Source organism: Amblyraja radiata, chromosome 12, assembly GCF_010909765.2.
Source record: "Amblyraja radiata isolate CabotCenter1 chromosome 12, sAmbRad1.1.pri, whole genome shotgun sequence".
In the NCBI taxonomy this organism is placed as follows: Eukaryota; Metazoa; Chordata; class Chondrichthyes; order Rajiformes; family Rajidae; genus Amblyraja; species Amblyraja radiata.
The window spans coordinates 50,475,533-50,492,440 of NC_045967.1; the positions used below are offsets into that span (position 1 = coordinate 50,475,533).

The 16,908-nt window shown below is 40.3% G+C and overlaps 1 protein-coding gene across 5 annotated transcripts in view; it reads left to right on the top strand.

Moving 5' to 3' along the window:
- The window catches only part of thoc2 (THO complex 2), a 101,526-nt gene that overhangs the window by 5,555 nt on the left and 79,063 nt on the right, over positions 1-16,908 (top strand). For all 5 annotated transcript variants that reach the window (XM_033030750.1, XM_033030745.1, XM_033030746.1 and 2 more), the window contains exons 2-3: positions 9,225-9,283; positions 12,636-12,727. In XM_033030750.1, coding sequence (XP_032886641.1) covers positions 9,225-9,283; positions 12,636-12,727 — 151 coding nt within the window. The remainder of the gene's footprint in view (positions 1-9,224; positions 9,284-12,635; positions 12,728-16,908) is intronic.

The window sequence follows — 16,908 nt, forward strand, 5'->3', positions numbered from 1 at the left end:
CGAGAACACGATTTACAAGCTTTGAACAAATACCCAGCTGTCACACGTAAAAGGCTTAAAGAATTTAGTTTTTTAAATGTCCATTATAAACAGGAAATCAGTTCAACTTGAATAGTTTTTAAGTGATAAAAAAAAAAAAGTTGTTAAAGCACAGATGTAAAGTATAGCAAATTAAAAAAAAAAATCTTGCTTTCCTCATTGTTTTAGATCCACAGACCTGGAATCCAATAAAAATAAATGATGTCTCCAATATTGCAGGACTAGTTTGCTGAGTATCTAAATGATTTCTCCACGGTACTACTGCTCAGTTCTGTGGATCCAAATTCGTTCTCAATATTTTAATCCATCACAGGAAGTGCCAAAGGACTTTTATATTAGATTAACTTGATTCCCCCCAAAATTTGGTGGTTGTATTGCTTTATATTTATTAAGATGTAGGATACCTGGAATTTTGTTCCATGTTTGGTCTGAATGTAGAATTAGAATGTGGAAGATGCTTGTTTTTAATGTTGGTGTTCAATTCATCATTTTTTAAGTCAATAATTTGCAGATTAATTACTTATTTGGTGTGTAAACTCCACCGGGTGGCGCCGCGAGCCGGCAGCCTCACCAGCAGCGTGTTTGTCCTTTCGACTATTTGTGTTATTTATTATGTCTAAATATATGTCTAAATGTATGTTTTAGTGTGGTGGGCAGGGAGGGGGGGGGGGAATAGGTGGAAACCGTTTTCAGTCACTTACCTCGATGGAGATGTGACTTTTCTCTTTGTCGCATCTTCGCCTCCCTCGCTGCCTAACAACTGGATTGATGCGACCGTTCTCGGAGACCGGTCCACAGCTTCAGCAGCAGGTGCGGCGTGGACTTTAACATCACGGGGCGGGGCGATCCCTTGCCAGGGATTGCCAGAAGAAGTGCTCCGACCGCCGTCCTGCGGACTATAACATCGTCTGCGGAGCTTCTAGCCATGGGCGCGGCGTGGACATTCCATTGCGGAGCGGGGCGTTCCCTTGCCAGGGATCGCCAGAAAAGAGCACCAACTGCCGGCCTGCGGCGTATAACATCGTGAAGCCGCGGCCTCCGGTAAGAAAGTGGCCGATTCGGGAACTCCAAGCTGCAGAGTGTGTGTTCCGATCCGTCTCGACGTCGGAGTTTCGATCATTCCGACAAGTGGGCTTGTACATCGGGCCGTCCATAGCGGCGACTACGGAGGGTTCATGACCCCGACCACTGTGAACAAAGGAGGAAGACTGACTGAACGTTATTGCCTTCCATCGCAGTGAAGAATGTTGATTCCACTGTGGTGGATGTTTATGTTAAATTTTTATTGTATATCGTTTTCTTTTTGATTGTATGGCTGCATGGTAACACAATTTCACTGTACCTTAATTGGTGCATGTGACAAATAAATGTGAACTTGAACTTGTATGAAGCAACTGCAGATGCTGGTTATAACCAAAGATAGACACAAAATGGCAGCGCATCTCTGGAGAGAAGGAATGCATTGTTTCAAATTATCTGCTTCACTCTGGTTTATTTCATCAGTTTTATGGTTGTAACTGCTAGTGGTTTCTATCCAAAGCCTTGTGGATCCATATTATTTTTGGTTTTATTAACCTAATTATTTTGGAGGTTCAGATCTTGCATTTGCAAGAAGAGCACAGCACTTTGTAGAACTGCTGCCACTCGGCTCCAATGATCCGGGATCAGTGCTGAGCTCCAATCTTGACTATGTGGAGTTTGTATGTTTTCACGGTGATTGTCAGCTTCCCTAGAGTACATGGCATTTTGAGAAGTTGAATTAATTTAAAAATCTGGTCACAGGCTGAAAGAGAAAGGGAAAATGCTGGAAGTTCTCATGGGCTCAGAGTGCAGCTCTGAGCAAAACATTAAATGTTCTCAGAATTTGGACAGAAAAATGAAGTAAGAAAGAAATGAGAAGCTCTGGACCCACCTGCCAATTAAACCCTCCTCATCTATATCCTTCTTTCATTTAGATAGACACAAAGTGCTGGAGTAACTCAGTGGGTCAGGCAACATGTCTGGTGAAAAAGGATAGTTAACATTTTGGGTTGGGACCCTTCAGGGAGTCTAAAGAAGGGTCACCTATTCCTTTTCTCCAGACGTGTTGTCTGACCCCCTGAGTTACTTCAACACTTTGTGTCTATCTTTGGTAGAAACCAGCATCTGCAATTTTTTTGTTTCTCCACCTATCACTTGCCAGGCTTTGACCTGCACCTATCTCTTTTTTCCAGCTTTCTCATCCCAACTCCTATCAGTGTGAAGAAGGATCTTATCCCTAAGCGTCATCTGTTCATTTCCTCCACAGATGCTGCCCGATTTCTGTTTAAGAAAGAACTGCAGATGCTGGTAGGATCGAAGGTAGACACCAAATGCTAGAGAAACTTAGTGGGTGAGGCAGTATCTATGGAGAGAAGGAATTGGCGATGTTTCGGGTCGAGACCCTTCTACAGACTTCTGCCTCGCCCGCTGAGTTTCTCCAGCATTTTGTGTCTATCTGCTGCCTGAGTTCCTCCAGCACTGTTTTTTGAGAATCACTGGAAGGCTGGTTTGGTTACATTTTCGAAAGGTTAATTATGTAAAGCAACAGAGGTTGACAATGGCATGAGATGAAACTAAATATGGCTTCAAGCATGTTTATTTGGTAATATCATTGTCAACATCTCATTGTTCAACTACACGTTGAGTGCAGAGGCTGTAATGTGCCTTGTTAAAAGAGGTGTTCTATAACTCGTGAAGTAAGAGCAAGAGAAGGGCACATTGTTCAGCCAGCTGAATTGCTGTTAAGGGGATCATGGTTCCAGTTCCTTGTTCCAGTTTGTACTCTGCAACCCTGGGCTCACACAAGGCAATTTCTACGTCCTGGGAATCAATCAAATCAGCCTTCTCCAAACTTTGTTTGGACCCAAACTATACACAATAGGTCAGAGTGGGCTAGCTACAAAAGTGGCACACTTCCAAAGTTGGATAACATAGAACTAGTGTGAATGGGTGATTGATGTTCAGTTTGGCCTTGGTGGGCTGAAGAGCCTGTTTCCATGCTGTATCTCTAAATTAAACTACACATTTAGTTGGCTGCAACCTTCCTCCATTGACAAACTGTACACTGCAAGGGCCAGGAAGCAAGCGGGTAAGATCATCTCTGACCTCTCTCACCCTGGCCACAAACTCTTTGAATCACTTCCTTCTGGAAGGCGACTCGGACCGTCAAAGCTGACACAGCCAGACATAAAAACAGCTTTTTTTCACGATTAGTAGCTCTACTCAATAACCAAAAATCTGTAGCCTCCTTTTGGTCTGGTATTTTATGTAATTCACATGTTTAATCAATGTTTTATCATTAATGTTTAATGTTTTATGTGTCATTCCTAACTGTCATTATGTCACGTTGTCACTTGCGGGCGGAGCACCAAGGCAAATTCCTTGTATGTGAATTCTTGGCCAATAAACTTATTCATTCATTTACAAAGCATGATCTGAACAACACCTTGTACAGTTGCATCAAGAATTATGACTTTTATCTTCCAGTTCTTTTGAAATAAACCCTAATAGCATTGAGGGATCCTGAGAGGTGTTACACTTTGGGGGATAAAATTTAAGGGGGAAATATACAATTAATGGCAGACCCTAATAGCATTGATGTACAGAGGGATCTTGAGATCCAAGTCGGGCAGTGCAGCGGTAGACTTGCTGTCTTGCAGTTCTTGCAGCGCCAGAGCCCCGGGTCAAATCCCGACTACAAGTGCTTGTCTGTATGGAGTTTATACGTTCTCCCCGTGTGGGTTTTCTCAGAGATCTTTGGTTTCCTCCCACACTCCAAAGAAGTACAGGTATGTAGGTAATTTGGCTTGGTAAATGTAAAAATTGTCCTTGGTGTGTGTAGGATTGTGTTAATATGCGGGGGATTGCTGGTTGGCCTGGACCTAGTGGGCCGAAGGGCCTGTTTCCACGCTATCTCTAAACTAAACTGGTCCATAACTTCTAGAAAGTGGCAACACAAGTTGATACAAAGGTAAAACTGGCATATCATATGCTTCCTTTCATAGGTTGGGGTATTGAATATAGGAATCAGGACGGCATGATGCAGCTTTATAGGATTCTATGGTTAGGTCACATTTAGAATTTTGTGTGCAGTTTTGATCACCCCATTACAGGAAAGATGTGGAGGCTTTGGAAAGGGTACGGAGGAGGTTTACAAAATGATACCTGGATTAGGGTGTATTAACTGCAGGGAGATTTGGGATAGACTTTGATTGTTTTCTCTGGCATGCTGGAGGATGCATGAGACCTGTTGAAGTATATAAAATTATGAGAGGCATAGATAGGATAGACAGTCAGAATCTGTTTCCCAGGATGGAAATATCAAATACTAGAGGGCATAACTATAAGGTGAGATGGGCAAAGTTTAAAGATTGGTGACTCATTTGTCCTGTATGTCAGTTCCACTCCAGTGATAAGCCCTGTTTGTCGTTTGTGGTGGTTACATAGCCAAGACGAATGACATGACTTTCCGGTGATGATAGACACAAAAGGCTAGAGTAACTCAGCTGGTAAAGCACCATTTGGGGGGGGGAAAGAATAGGTTACGTTTTGGGTTGAGAGTCTGAAGAAGGGTATCTGCCTGAAATGTCACCTATTCCTTTTCTCCAGCGATGCTGCCTGACCCGCTGAGTTACTCCAGTTTTAGTGTCTATCTTTGCTTTGAACCAGCATCTGCAGTTCCTTCCTACACAAGACTTTCAGGTTGTTTATATGAAGATGTGAGTTCACATTCTCCCATTCAGCTCTGAAATCTAAACTTCAAATAAACCAGGTTTACAAGAATGATCCCATGAATGAGTAGGTTAACCTATGATGTGCATTTGTCGGTACTGGGCCTGTACTCGCTGGAGTTTAGAAGAATGAGAGGGGACCTCATTGAAACATACAGAATAGTGAAAGGTTTGGATAGAGTGGATGGTACACACAATTGCTGGGGAAACTCAGCGGGTGCAGCAGCATCTATGGAGCGAAGGAAATAGGCGATGTTTCGGGCCGAAACCCTTCTTCAGACTGATGGGGGGTGGGGAAAGAAAGAAGGAAAAGGGGAGGAGGAGGAGGAGCCCGAGGGCGGGAGGATGGGAGGGTGGGAGGAGACAGCTAGAGGGTTAAGGAAGGGGAGGAGACAGCACGGGCTAGCCAAATTGGGAGAATTCAATGTTAATGCCACTTGGATAGAGTGGATGTTGGGAGGATGTTTCCACTTGTGGGAGAGTCTGGGACTAAAGGTCATCGCTACAAAATTAAAGGACATTCTTTAGGAATGAGATGAGGAGAAATTTCTTTAGTCAGAGGGTGGTGAATCTGTGGAATTCCTTGTCGCAGAAGGCTGTAGAGACCAAGTCAGTGGATATATTTAAGGCAGAGATAGATAGATTCTTGATTAGTACAGGTTCAGAGGTTATGGGGGGAAGACAGGAGAAAGGGGTTAGGAAGGAGAGATTGATCAGCCATGATTGAATGGTGGAGTAGACTTGATGGCCTAATTCTACTCCTATCGCTTATGACCTTATGAAAATACCAGATTTTTAAATAAGAATCTGCTTCTGTAGCAAGACTGCAGGGTTACTGTATAAACTCTATTGGTTTACCAATGTCCTTCGGGGATGGTAATCTACCATCCGTAAACTTGGTTTGTGTATCTCCATAAGAACTCACGTATGTAAGAAATAGTTACAAGAGAAGGACCGTCTGCCTCTTGATGTTCAATCAGATCATGTCTAATCTTTTATATCATCGTTACCTCCCTATATGTGCCCCACGTCCCATTTCTTCCCTCAATATCCAAAAATCCTGAATACACTCAGCAAATGAATCTTCACTGTCCTCTTATATAGACAATTCCAACGATTCACCACCCTGTAGCGAAGAAGTTCCATAATCCTCGTATTTTGGGACGATGATGCCTGCTTTATGGCACTCAGCCAGGGTAAATACCATGCCAGCTTCTAGCTGTAAAGCCTTCATAAGTATTTTGTGTGTTTCAATGAGATCACCCTTTGTTATTTTAAACTGGAGTGTGCATAGGTCCAGTCTACCTAATCTCACCTCTTGGAACCTCTGCCCTGTAAATCTCAGGAATGAATCTGGTAATCCTTCACTGTAATCCCCTTTATTAAAGTACAATTTTCCTTCAGGAGGGAGACCAGTTGTATGTGCACTGTTCCAGATATGCTCTTTCAGTGGGTCTTTGTGCATGATCTATGACATCTTTATCCTTGCACTCAAATCCTCTTTCAACGAAAGCTACCATACCAAATGCCTTCATAATTGCTTGTAGTAGGAGCACATTAACCTGGAGTGATTCATGTACAACTAGTTCCGCTTTAACAAATATTTACATAACGAGAAATTAATACAAGATGATCAGTGCATTAGGTAATATTATTTCTGTTATGCAGGCTGAATTGGTTACCAACGTGATTTTGATTGGGTATTAGGCGGCTACTTCAACGTTACTTTTTAAATTGGCAAGCAGAAAAAAAGCTGTCTGGAACATAAAACTGTTTCCAAGTAACCTTGCAGTGATCAGACACCATTGTCTCCTTGGAACACAGCTGTTACTTTCACCCTGTAAAATTGACAAACCATAATTATTCAATTGATGCTTGTGCAATATTACTGTATTAAACAATGTAACAGGCAGCTTTTAGTATTTTTAGCCTGCCGTATCAAAAATAAACGTATTTATTAATAATATATATTTGAAAATCTTAAAGGAAAATTAACTTTTATTGCCAGTCTGAAACTTTCAAGCCCCTATCTCCCCCCCCCCCCCTTTTGCCTATTAATACATTTATTATTATATTGCGATATTCTATAATATAAATTTTCTTATGAGCACAATTTTGTTATTGCAGAGCTACCTGTACAAGAACACCCTACCCTAGTCCTTCTGAACAGTTGTATTTTTCAACCTAGTCGATCCATTACTGTTTCTGTTGAGGGCAATTATCAATGGAAAATAAATGTCAGTATTGCTGTAGATCCACATCCCATGAAGGAATAAAGAGTTCAACATGTTATTCCCATGTAATTCCCATAAAAGTTGAAATGGATAAAATTGCATTTGATTGATGCATGGTCTCTCAACGACACCTATTTTTCAATTAATTTCTTTGAGTTTCTTCTCACCGTGTTTCTTTGTTAAATGAAAACACTGAGCTGGATGATTTCAATGAAACCTTTGATCTGCTTTTGCGCCAGCTTGTTTAACCTCTTGGCAAGTTTAAAAAAAAATTCAATAGGCAACATTGAATTTTAAAAGGCAACATTGAATACAACGGCGGTAACATTTTTTTTAGCACTTGGTCTTCAGACAGTAATAGCCTTTCAAGGTTTCTTTCTTCCGGTCGCTGATGTTTGGAATTCCTGTACAATTTTTTTTGCGTACAATAACATGTCAGCATGTGTCACCAGCAGGATTTCTGGATTGGCTTGCTTGGGTGTTTTTTTTACTAAGCAATGTTGCCTATTGATGAGACTGTATTCTCCATAGATGATAATATTTCATTATCTTCTTGACTTTATATGCTCTTTTTAATTAAAACAAATCCTAGAATATATTTGAAGCAGCCTCGTCGATTACATTACTTCCCTCAGATTTTTATCTCATTTCTGCAGCTTAATTGCAGGCACTCCGCTCCATATTGTGGCCGTTCAGGTTACAGAAATTCACCTCTGCAGAATCCGCAAAGCATTATCCAGATATTTGAGATACTGAAGAAAACAAGTAAGGGCATCAAAGGTTACAGGGAGTAGGCAGGAGAATGTAGTTGAGAGTGAATAATGGATCAGTTATGATCGAATGGCGGAGCAGATTCGATGGGCTGAGTGGTCTCATTCTGCTCTGAAGTCTGATGAACATGAAAATTCATGTTTGAAAAGTAGTAAATCAATCAACATGTTTAAGAAAGAACTGCAGAAGGTAGACAAAAATGCTGAAGAAACTCAGCGGGTGCAGCAGCATCTATAGAGCGAAGGAATAGGTGACGTTTCAGGTCGAGACCCTTCAAAGTCATTCCTTGACAAATGTGTAGATGATGTGGGCAATGTGGTCAGTTTCCTTGGAACGCAAGCCCATGTAATGCAGAAGCCTGCATGTATTGTATTGTAATTAATATATCAGCCAAATATGTAAAAACATACAAAGAATTTGATTTGCCATACAGTCGTACCAAAAAAGCAACAAGACACACAACCACATAAAAATGAACATAAACATCCACCACAATGCACTGTGATGGAAGGCAATAACGTATTATCTTCTTCCCACCCGCGTCGGGGCGATCGGAGATCCCGCGATCGGGGCGGGCGAAGCTCCTGCGGCTTGGAGCTCCCCAAGTCTGTCCCTAACCAAGGGATTGCAAGCTCCACAATGTTAAAGTCCGCAGGCTCACACGGTTGGAGCTCCCGAAGTCAATCCCCAGCAAGAGGCCGCCAGCTCCTCGATGTTAGGCCACAGTGCGGACGGAGATACGATATGGAAAAGTTGCTTCTCCGTCGAGGAAGGAGATTAAGTTGCTTCTCCGTCGAGGAAGTTTCCCCCACCCCCTCACATGATACTAAACTAAAGATACATTAAAACATACATTTAACTATACTAAAAAATCTAAAGAAGAAAAGGACGAGACAGAACGTTGGCGAGGCTGCCATCGTACGGCGCCACCATAGAGCGATGCCTTGCAATTGAACCCGGTATCTCTACCATTCTGGCCAGTTTTACACATCACTTTATAATGACGGCTTCCATTATTTTTTCTGGAGTGAAACACACTAAATATGATGACATGTCTGTGTATTAAATCTAATACAAGGATGCATTTCAGTTGATAGGGAACCTTTTGGACAAACAAGCTGATCAAAATAATTCCTAAAATAGTCTGTAATGTTATCACTAAATGATTGGCACTTGTTTTCTGACAACACCATTTGGTCAAGCTTGTTATTTTAAATGATTATCAAATCAGTTACAGGATTATTGGTACAATTTGCTTGCCCCAATACTTTTGGAGTTGTTAAATATTTTGCAATTTAGCAGTATCCATATTATTTTAATGAAAAGTATGCCTTGCAGCAATAATTCAACTTGGTTTATAAATAATTGTAATTGTGTTTATATAATAATGGTGGGTCATTCTATTCATGACAAGTATTTTATTTTGCAGTGTACAATTATGCCGCAATCTCAGTGAAAATCGAGGTTACAATGATGTCACATTTAAAGGTAAGAGTTTCTCATTGTGTTTATGTAAAGAGAGCAATTGTACCGTGTACAGTGTGAACTGAATCATGTAATTATTTGGCTAATAATTGCGTTTGACCTTGTTTCAAAACCACTTAGAGGCCCATGTTTATCATATGCTGCACATTGTGTAACAGCAATCGTTTTTGTTCAAGTTTTTGTGTTGGATGTAAGACATGATGTAGAATCTGAACTTTAAAATGTTGATTTTAAAACAATTCTATTTCTGTTGGGTGACTCATTTAATTGCCCTTGCAGTAGTTTGAAGTGCAGTTCTTGTTTTCATTGAATGTAAAAGGGCAGCACAATGGCACAGCTGGTAGAGCCGCTGCCTCACTGCGCCAGCGTCCTGGGTTCCATCCTGACCTCGTGTGCTATCTGTGTGGAGTATACACGTTCTCACTGTGTCTGCGTGGGTTTCTTCCAGGTTCTCCGGTTTCCTCCAAGATCCGAAAGATGTGCAGATTTGCAGATTAATTTGTCTTTGTAAAATTATAAAAGGACTGGACAAGCTAGATGCAGGAAAAATGTTCCCAATGTTGGGCGAGTCCAGAACCAGAGGCCACAGTCTTAGAATAAAGGTGTAGGTAATTTAAGACTCTTTCACCCAGAGTTGTGAATTTATGGAATTCCCTGCCACAGAGGGCAGTGGAGGCCAAGTCACTGGATGAATTTAAGAGAAAGTTAGATAGAGCTCTAGGGGCTAGTGGAGTCGAGGGATATGGGGAGAAGGCAGGCACGGGTTAATGATAGGGGACGATCAGCCATGATCACAATGAATGGCGGTGCTGGCTCGAAGGGCCGAATGGCCTCCTCCTGCACCTATTTTTTATGTTTCTATGTTAAAATTGCCCCTGGTGTGTGATGAGGAAGTGGAATAACACAGAACTACTGTGACTGGGTGATCAATAGCGAAAGGCCTTATTTTCATGTTGGATCTCTAAACTCTAAAAACCAGGATGATTTTTCCTTCTTTTGTTTCTCGGTGAAGAAGAATTTTGTGGCCAATTGAACACTTCTTCGGGTTTATTTTAGTTTAGCGATACAGCGCGGAGACAGGCCCTTTGGCTCACCGTGTCCATGCCGACCATCGATCCCCGCACACTAACACTATCCTACACGCACTAGGGACAGTTTACAATTTTACCAATCCAATTAACCTACAAACCTGTGCATGTTTGGAGTGTGGGAGGAAACCAAAGATCTCGGAGTAAACCCGCACAGGTCACAGGGAGAACGTACAAACTATACAGACACCGCCCGTAGTCAGGATCGAACCGGGGTCTCTGGTGCTGTCAGGCCGTAGCTCTACTGCTACGCCACCTGTTTGTAAAGTTGTATGAGAAGGCATCAAATCCATCAAAGCAGCTGCTGTATTAGGTGTTTGTCATTTTGAGGAGAGCAGTGATGCATCACAATAATTACAAGAATGAAATTCTTCTTTGCTTCCTTGATGTGAATTACACTCTTATCTAAGATACTTGCACAAGCATAGGCACTGATTACAACATCGAAATCTGCTCGACTCAAACATCCAAGTTTGAAGAAAATACATGGTTGGTTATGAATCTTGCAGTCTTTTTTCCACTGTCTTGCAGAATTTGTCATTTATGTATAATGTTTTCATGTGTTGTCTGTATTTGTGCTTGTAATATTGCTGCAATCAAAATTGTAATTGCACATGTAGCTCACTACTTGTGCACATGGCAATAACCTCAACTTGACACATTGACATCATCCTCTTAAACCTTATCATCAACATCATTTCCTGTCTTTGCATATGTTAAGAATAGTTTCAAGGTCAGTTTATTGTCACATATACCAGTTAAGGTACAGTGAAAATTGAGTTACCATGCAGCCATACTAAGTGAAAAGCAACAAGACACACAACCATGTAAAATAAAAGTTAACATAAACATCCATCACAGTGGATTCCCCATTCCTCACTGTGATGGAAGGCAATAAAGTTCCAGCTTCTTCCTCTTTATTCATACTCTTTATCATAAGTCCTCTCGGTTTTCTGTTCACAAAAGCATTTCCCCATTTGTGAATTTTGTTCTATTTACTTACTTACTTACTTTATTAATTTATTGAACATGTTAAAAAAAATACAAACACAAATAAACTTGTAAGCAATAAAAAAAAGAAAATAAAACACAAAGGAAAACAAACAAATAAGTAACTCAAATAATACAAATAACATTGTTCATGTTCAAAAGGGGTAAGAAGAAGTTCGAAAACTTTTCTGGTCCTACCCCCTCTTATTTTCTATACATTTTCATGGAAAAACAAAATAATGGGAACAAATGGACCCAAAACCTGTTGAACAGTCCACAAACAAGAAATAACCAAACAGAAAAGAAAATCACTGGTCATAACCAGCTCATAACCATTCATTCTTTTGCTTCTCAAGATTTCAGTGGTTTATGAATAGAGATGAATGAAGAATCTGTTTCTTTTCTGTATTGGTGCTTCTTCAGCTTCGAACATTTCTTTAGATTCCTTTTGCTGTGATGGAAAATTCAATATGTGAAATTGAAGCTTCAGCTGGAGTTTGGATACTTTGTTAGTTTTCAGATGCCATCAGGCTGCCTCTGGTAATTGAACAGAAAATGTAGAATTTTCATGGATGGTTTTCTTCTCCCATGTAATTTTATCGACTTTAATGTGAGATGAGAAAATACGAATCTACCAAAACATTTTTAGTTGTCAGCAGTTTCCATGGTTGATTTGTTTTGTTTATACGGGATATTAGAGAAAGCCTCTGGAAATTTAACTCGTCAACTCCAGAGAAATGAACGTATAACCACATTTGTAACAAAATGTTTATGGGCTGAAGAATAGAAAGCTGTTCTGATGAATTAAGATTGATTGTATCGCTGTTCCCATGAAGAGATTTTCTTGAAAGTGCATTCTATTTGATTTTGGTCAGAAACTTCTCCAATCCAGTGTGCATTCAAAGGGAATATCTTCAGTCATTGAAACTTGAGTCAATTAGGTTGTTTATTATCGTCACACATAGAGGTGCAGTGAAAAGCTTTGTTTTGCATGCTATCCAAACCGATCAGATGGACCATACATTGATACAATCAGTTCAATCTCGTGCAATCGACAGAATAAAGAAGAAGATACAGAGTGCAGAGTACAGTTCTATACTTACAGATAGATAAGAGATGTAAAAAAGGAGAGCAATGTATCGGATGGTATTCAGATCCTTCTCTGTAAAGTGTCTCCACGCTCCGGTGCCATTCTATCTGGAGCAGATTCAAATTTATCATCTTGCTCTTTCTTCGTATTCCTTTATTAACATTAATTTAATTTAATTGTAAAACAGATATCCAACAAGCTGTGTATGAGTTGGCGTGGCATGTAATAAAAGGAAATCTAAGACAAGAACAAGCTGCCAGTGCTCTGAGTGATGTGATGGTAAGTGATTCAATCTTTAAAAACCTGATTTTGCTTTGAATATAGAGTTCAGGAATTTGTAATTTGTAAATTAGTATTATTTTCTTGGTAGAATTTGGCTTTTAAAACATTAAAGTGAAATATTTAAAGCAGCTAATTACATTATTCAAGTCTTGCTTCCGAAAGGCAAGACCTATTTAAAATATATTATTTCCTCCAAGGAGCTTTTCTAACGAACTACAATTAGACAGTCTCTCTGCATCTTCTGCAGGAAGGTTTACCTGAGATCATTGTTATTAAGTTTAGCTATTTTATATTTAGCCGTTAAGTCAAACTTCTCCACAAGAGCCAGGGTGAATTTGCTCATCTTTTCCCACAAGCTTTTTTATGGCAGCTCTGCCAGATGTAAGGCTGAGTGTTTGTTGCAATGTACATCCTCATCCCTTCATCAGGGCATCACCACTCTGCTGCGAAATCCAGTGTTAAATCCAGCAACTGAACTGTTGTCCCGATGTGCTAGTATCTGATCTTTGACACAACTTGGAAATACATTTATCTGTGCTTTCCTGATGTGTACAGAGCTGATAGCCGGTAGATCCCTTAGCCATATGTTTGGCCACACTGTTTTGACACATTCACATGTCCTGTAATATAATAATAATACATTTTATTTATGGGCGCCTTTCAAGAGTCTCAAGGACACCTTACAAAAATTGAGCATGTATAGGAAAAACATGTAAGGGGAATGAAATAAATAGTAGAGACATGACTAGTACACAAAGTAAAGACAGAATTCAATACAAAACACAGCATGAGGCAATTAATGCACAGATGAAAAGGGACGGGGACGTGGGGCTAAGGATAGGCAGAGGTGAAGAGATGGGTCTTGAGGCGGGACTGGAAGATGGGGAGGGACACGGAATTGCGGATCAGTTGGGGGAGGGAGTTCCAGAGCCTGGGAGCTGCCCTGGAGAAGGCTCTGTCCCCAAAACTGCGGAGGTTGGACTTGTGGATGGAGAGGAGACCGGCTGATGTGGATCTGAGGGACCGTGAGGGTTGGTAGGGGGAGAGGAGGTCAATGAGATATGTGGGGGCCAGATGGTGGAGGGCTTTGTAGGTGAGGACCAGGATTTTGTAGGTGATCCGGTGGGAGATGGGAAGCCAGTGAAGTTTTTTGAGGACAGGAGTGATGTGATGCCAGGATTTGGTGTGGGTGATGAGTCGGGCGGCTGCGTTCTGGACCAGTTGGAGTCGGTTGATGTTGGTGGAGCTGATGCCAAGGAGAAGTGAGTTGCAATAGTCCAGTCGGGAGGAGATGAAGGCATGGATGTAGATGACCCTTTTTGCTAAACTTGCAAAATAATTGAGTTTGGAATAATTGCTCACAATTTTCTTGACTTCAAGTTCTCTTTGGTAATAAATTGTGAATCATTCTCTCAGTGACTTTATTGGATGACGTGTTCATGCCATTTCCTCACTCTCACCCCTCCATGCTTCCCCTGCCATAATTATGTGCTCTGTTTTTTATTTTGGATGCTTTTTTTGGCCTTGAATGTAGAGTCTATTATTACCATCTCTCTTCACTGGCAACTACATGCTTCTGCTGAGAATAAAGTGACAAAAAATGCAGGTCACCGTACATAATAATTATTGCACCCGGAGGGAAATTTGTTCTTTCATCCTGTAGGCAATGAGATGAGTTATTTGCAGGAAAGCGCTTTTTTTGTGATGAGAGTAAGAGAAGTTTTGTATGAAAGTACTTCTCATCTTTATTTTTATGGACAAGAATAATCTTTTAAACCATATTCCATTGCATGTAACCACCTTTTAAATTTGGAAAATAGTCAAGGAAAATCTATTTTTCTCTGAAGCTGAGAATCATTCCTATTTCATTCCTGTGGAGAACTATGCTGGAAAATACACCATTTGTGTAAAGACATAACCACAGTGAAATGTGAACACCTCAGTATCCAACTTCAAGCCCTGCATTTTGGAATGAAGACAACTGCAACCAACTCAATAAAGGCTGAAGTAAAACACAGTGCTGGGAGAAATCAGCACGTCAGGCAGTTACTGTGGAGGGAATGCTTTTTTGGGTCGGGACCATTATTCAAACTGAAGATCTGGGTTCAGCTCAGTCTGACGAAGAGTCCTGACCTCAAACATCATCTGCCCATTCCCTCTGCAGATGCAGCCTGACCCACTGAGTTTATCCAGCACTTTATGTTTTTGCACTGGATTCCAACATATTTGTGTCAACGTTTTAATGCTGAACCAACCCTACATAAAAAGCTATAATATATTGCACTTCTAAAACAGATGAAGAGATTTTGGTGAGGTTTTATTGCTGGGCTGCAAGTATGTATTTGGCCCTTAATGAATGTGTATCAGACATTATGATGCAAAATTATTGGGATTCTTGTGGCATTACAGTTGCTCTGTTGACTTCATAGAATACAGGGTCTCAACCTTGGAAACCTGCACAAATGAGTGATTCGAATTATCCTGTCATTGTTCATAAGAGTGATACAGTGTGGAAACAGGTCCTACGGCCCAACTCTACATGTGATGGGGGCAGAATTAGACCATTCAACCCATCAAGCCTGCTCCACCATTCAATCATGGCTTATCGATCTTACCCTCGCAATCCCATTCTCCTGCCTTCTCTCCATAACTCATGACACCATTACTAATCAAGAATCTGTCTCATCATTAAAAAATATCAATTGACTTGGCCTCCAGCCTTCTGTGGCAATGAATTCCACATATTCACCACCCTCTGAGTAAATACATTCTTCTTTGTCTCCTTCCTAAAGGAACAGCCTCTAATTTTGAGGCTTTGTCCTCTGGCCCTGGACTCTCTCACTAGTGGAAACACCCTTTCTGCATCCACTCATTGGATCACTATCCATTGCCCAGATATATACTTTTTAATTATTGCACCTTGCTTCAAAATGCCATGGATATATACATTTTCTGAAGATATAAAGTCCAAATCTAATATTTTCCACATGACGTACATTTGGCTGTTTGCTGTGTATGCTGGTATTTTTAGTTTCATACCTCAACGCTCACTTATTTCCCTTTTCTCTCAAATGGCTTCAACCCCCCCCTCCCACCACCACCAATTCTCCTGTCATTCAGTTGCACAAATGATCATGTACAGTAGCCAATTAACCTATGAATATCTTGGGAATCGTGAAGTAACTGGAGCAGTTAGAGTAAATCCATAGGAAGAATGTGCATGTTAACAGTACCAAAGGTTTTTTTTAAAATCATTTTTTATCATTTAGTATAGTCTATTGTCACATGTACCGAGATGCAGTGAAAATCTTTTGTTGCGTGCTGACCAGTCAGCGAAAAGACAATACTTGATTAGTCGGGCCATCAACAGTGTACAGTAACTGTGTCACTGATGTAGTGTAGCAGTATCACAAACAGCCATGCTGCCAAGTGGTTATCTTATCTTATATGAGGTGCAGATGGGATTTCTTAAGAATCTAGGAGAAAGTTTTATGAAATTAAGAAGCAGGTTTCATGCAAGCTGCTGTAATCCTTGTGGTGGGAATGTATATTTGCCATGTGTAATTTTAAAATGCCTCATTGCAAATGTTGCATTATCCATATATTAAATGAATATATGATCTTGGTCTTTGAGTGAAATTTAGTGAACATACCATTATCAAGATATTTTTGCTTTGCAAACACCATGGAGTGATATCTGAAAGCATGATTTCTGTCAACGATCAAAAATATGAAATTGAACTTTAGAAATGCAATCAATCTGTGCCAGTGAAAGTGTTAATGGAATTTTCTCCATTTTAGACTGACATGGAGCAAAGAGACATAGCTTAATTTAATAAAAGACAGATTGAAGTTTAATCTCAGAAAATGCTCAGGAAAAAGAATCAACATGATACGAGTTCCAAATAGAGCAACAGAAGAGGAAACCTGGGAATTACTAACTAATGAATTCTAGATTGAGTAACCTCGGGGCATTTTGAAATGAAAGACTGAGTTCCTCAGCCTAGTTAACCTATAATTATCATGTGATCTTGCATCTTATATTTATTTGGTCAAACTTGGCTCGTGAATAAAGGGAATAATTAATTAGGTTTTGGTTCCATCTATTTATTACTAGCTTCTTTAAATTGGTAACACTACATCTTAAAAAGCATTTGAATTATTTGCCCTGTTTATGG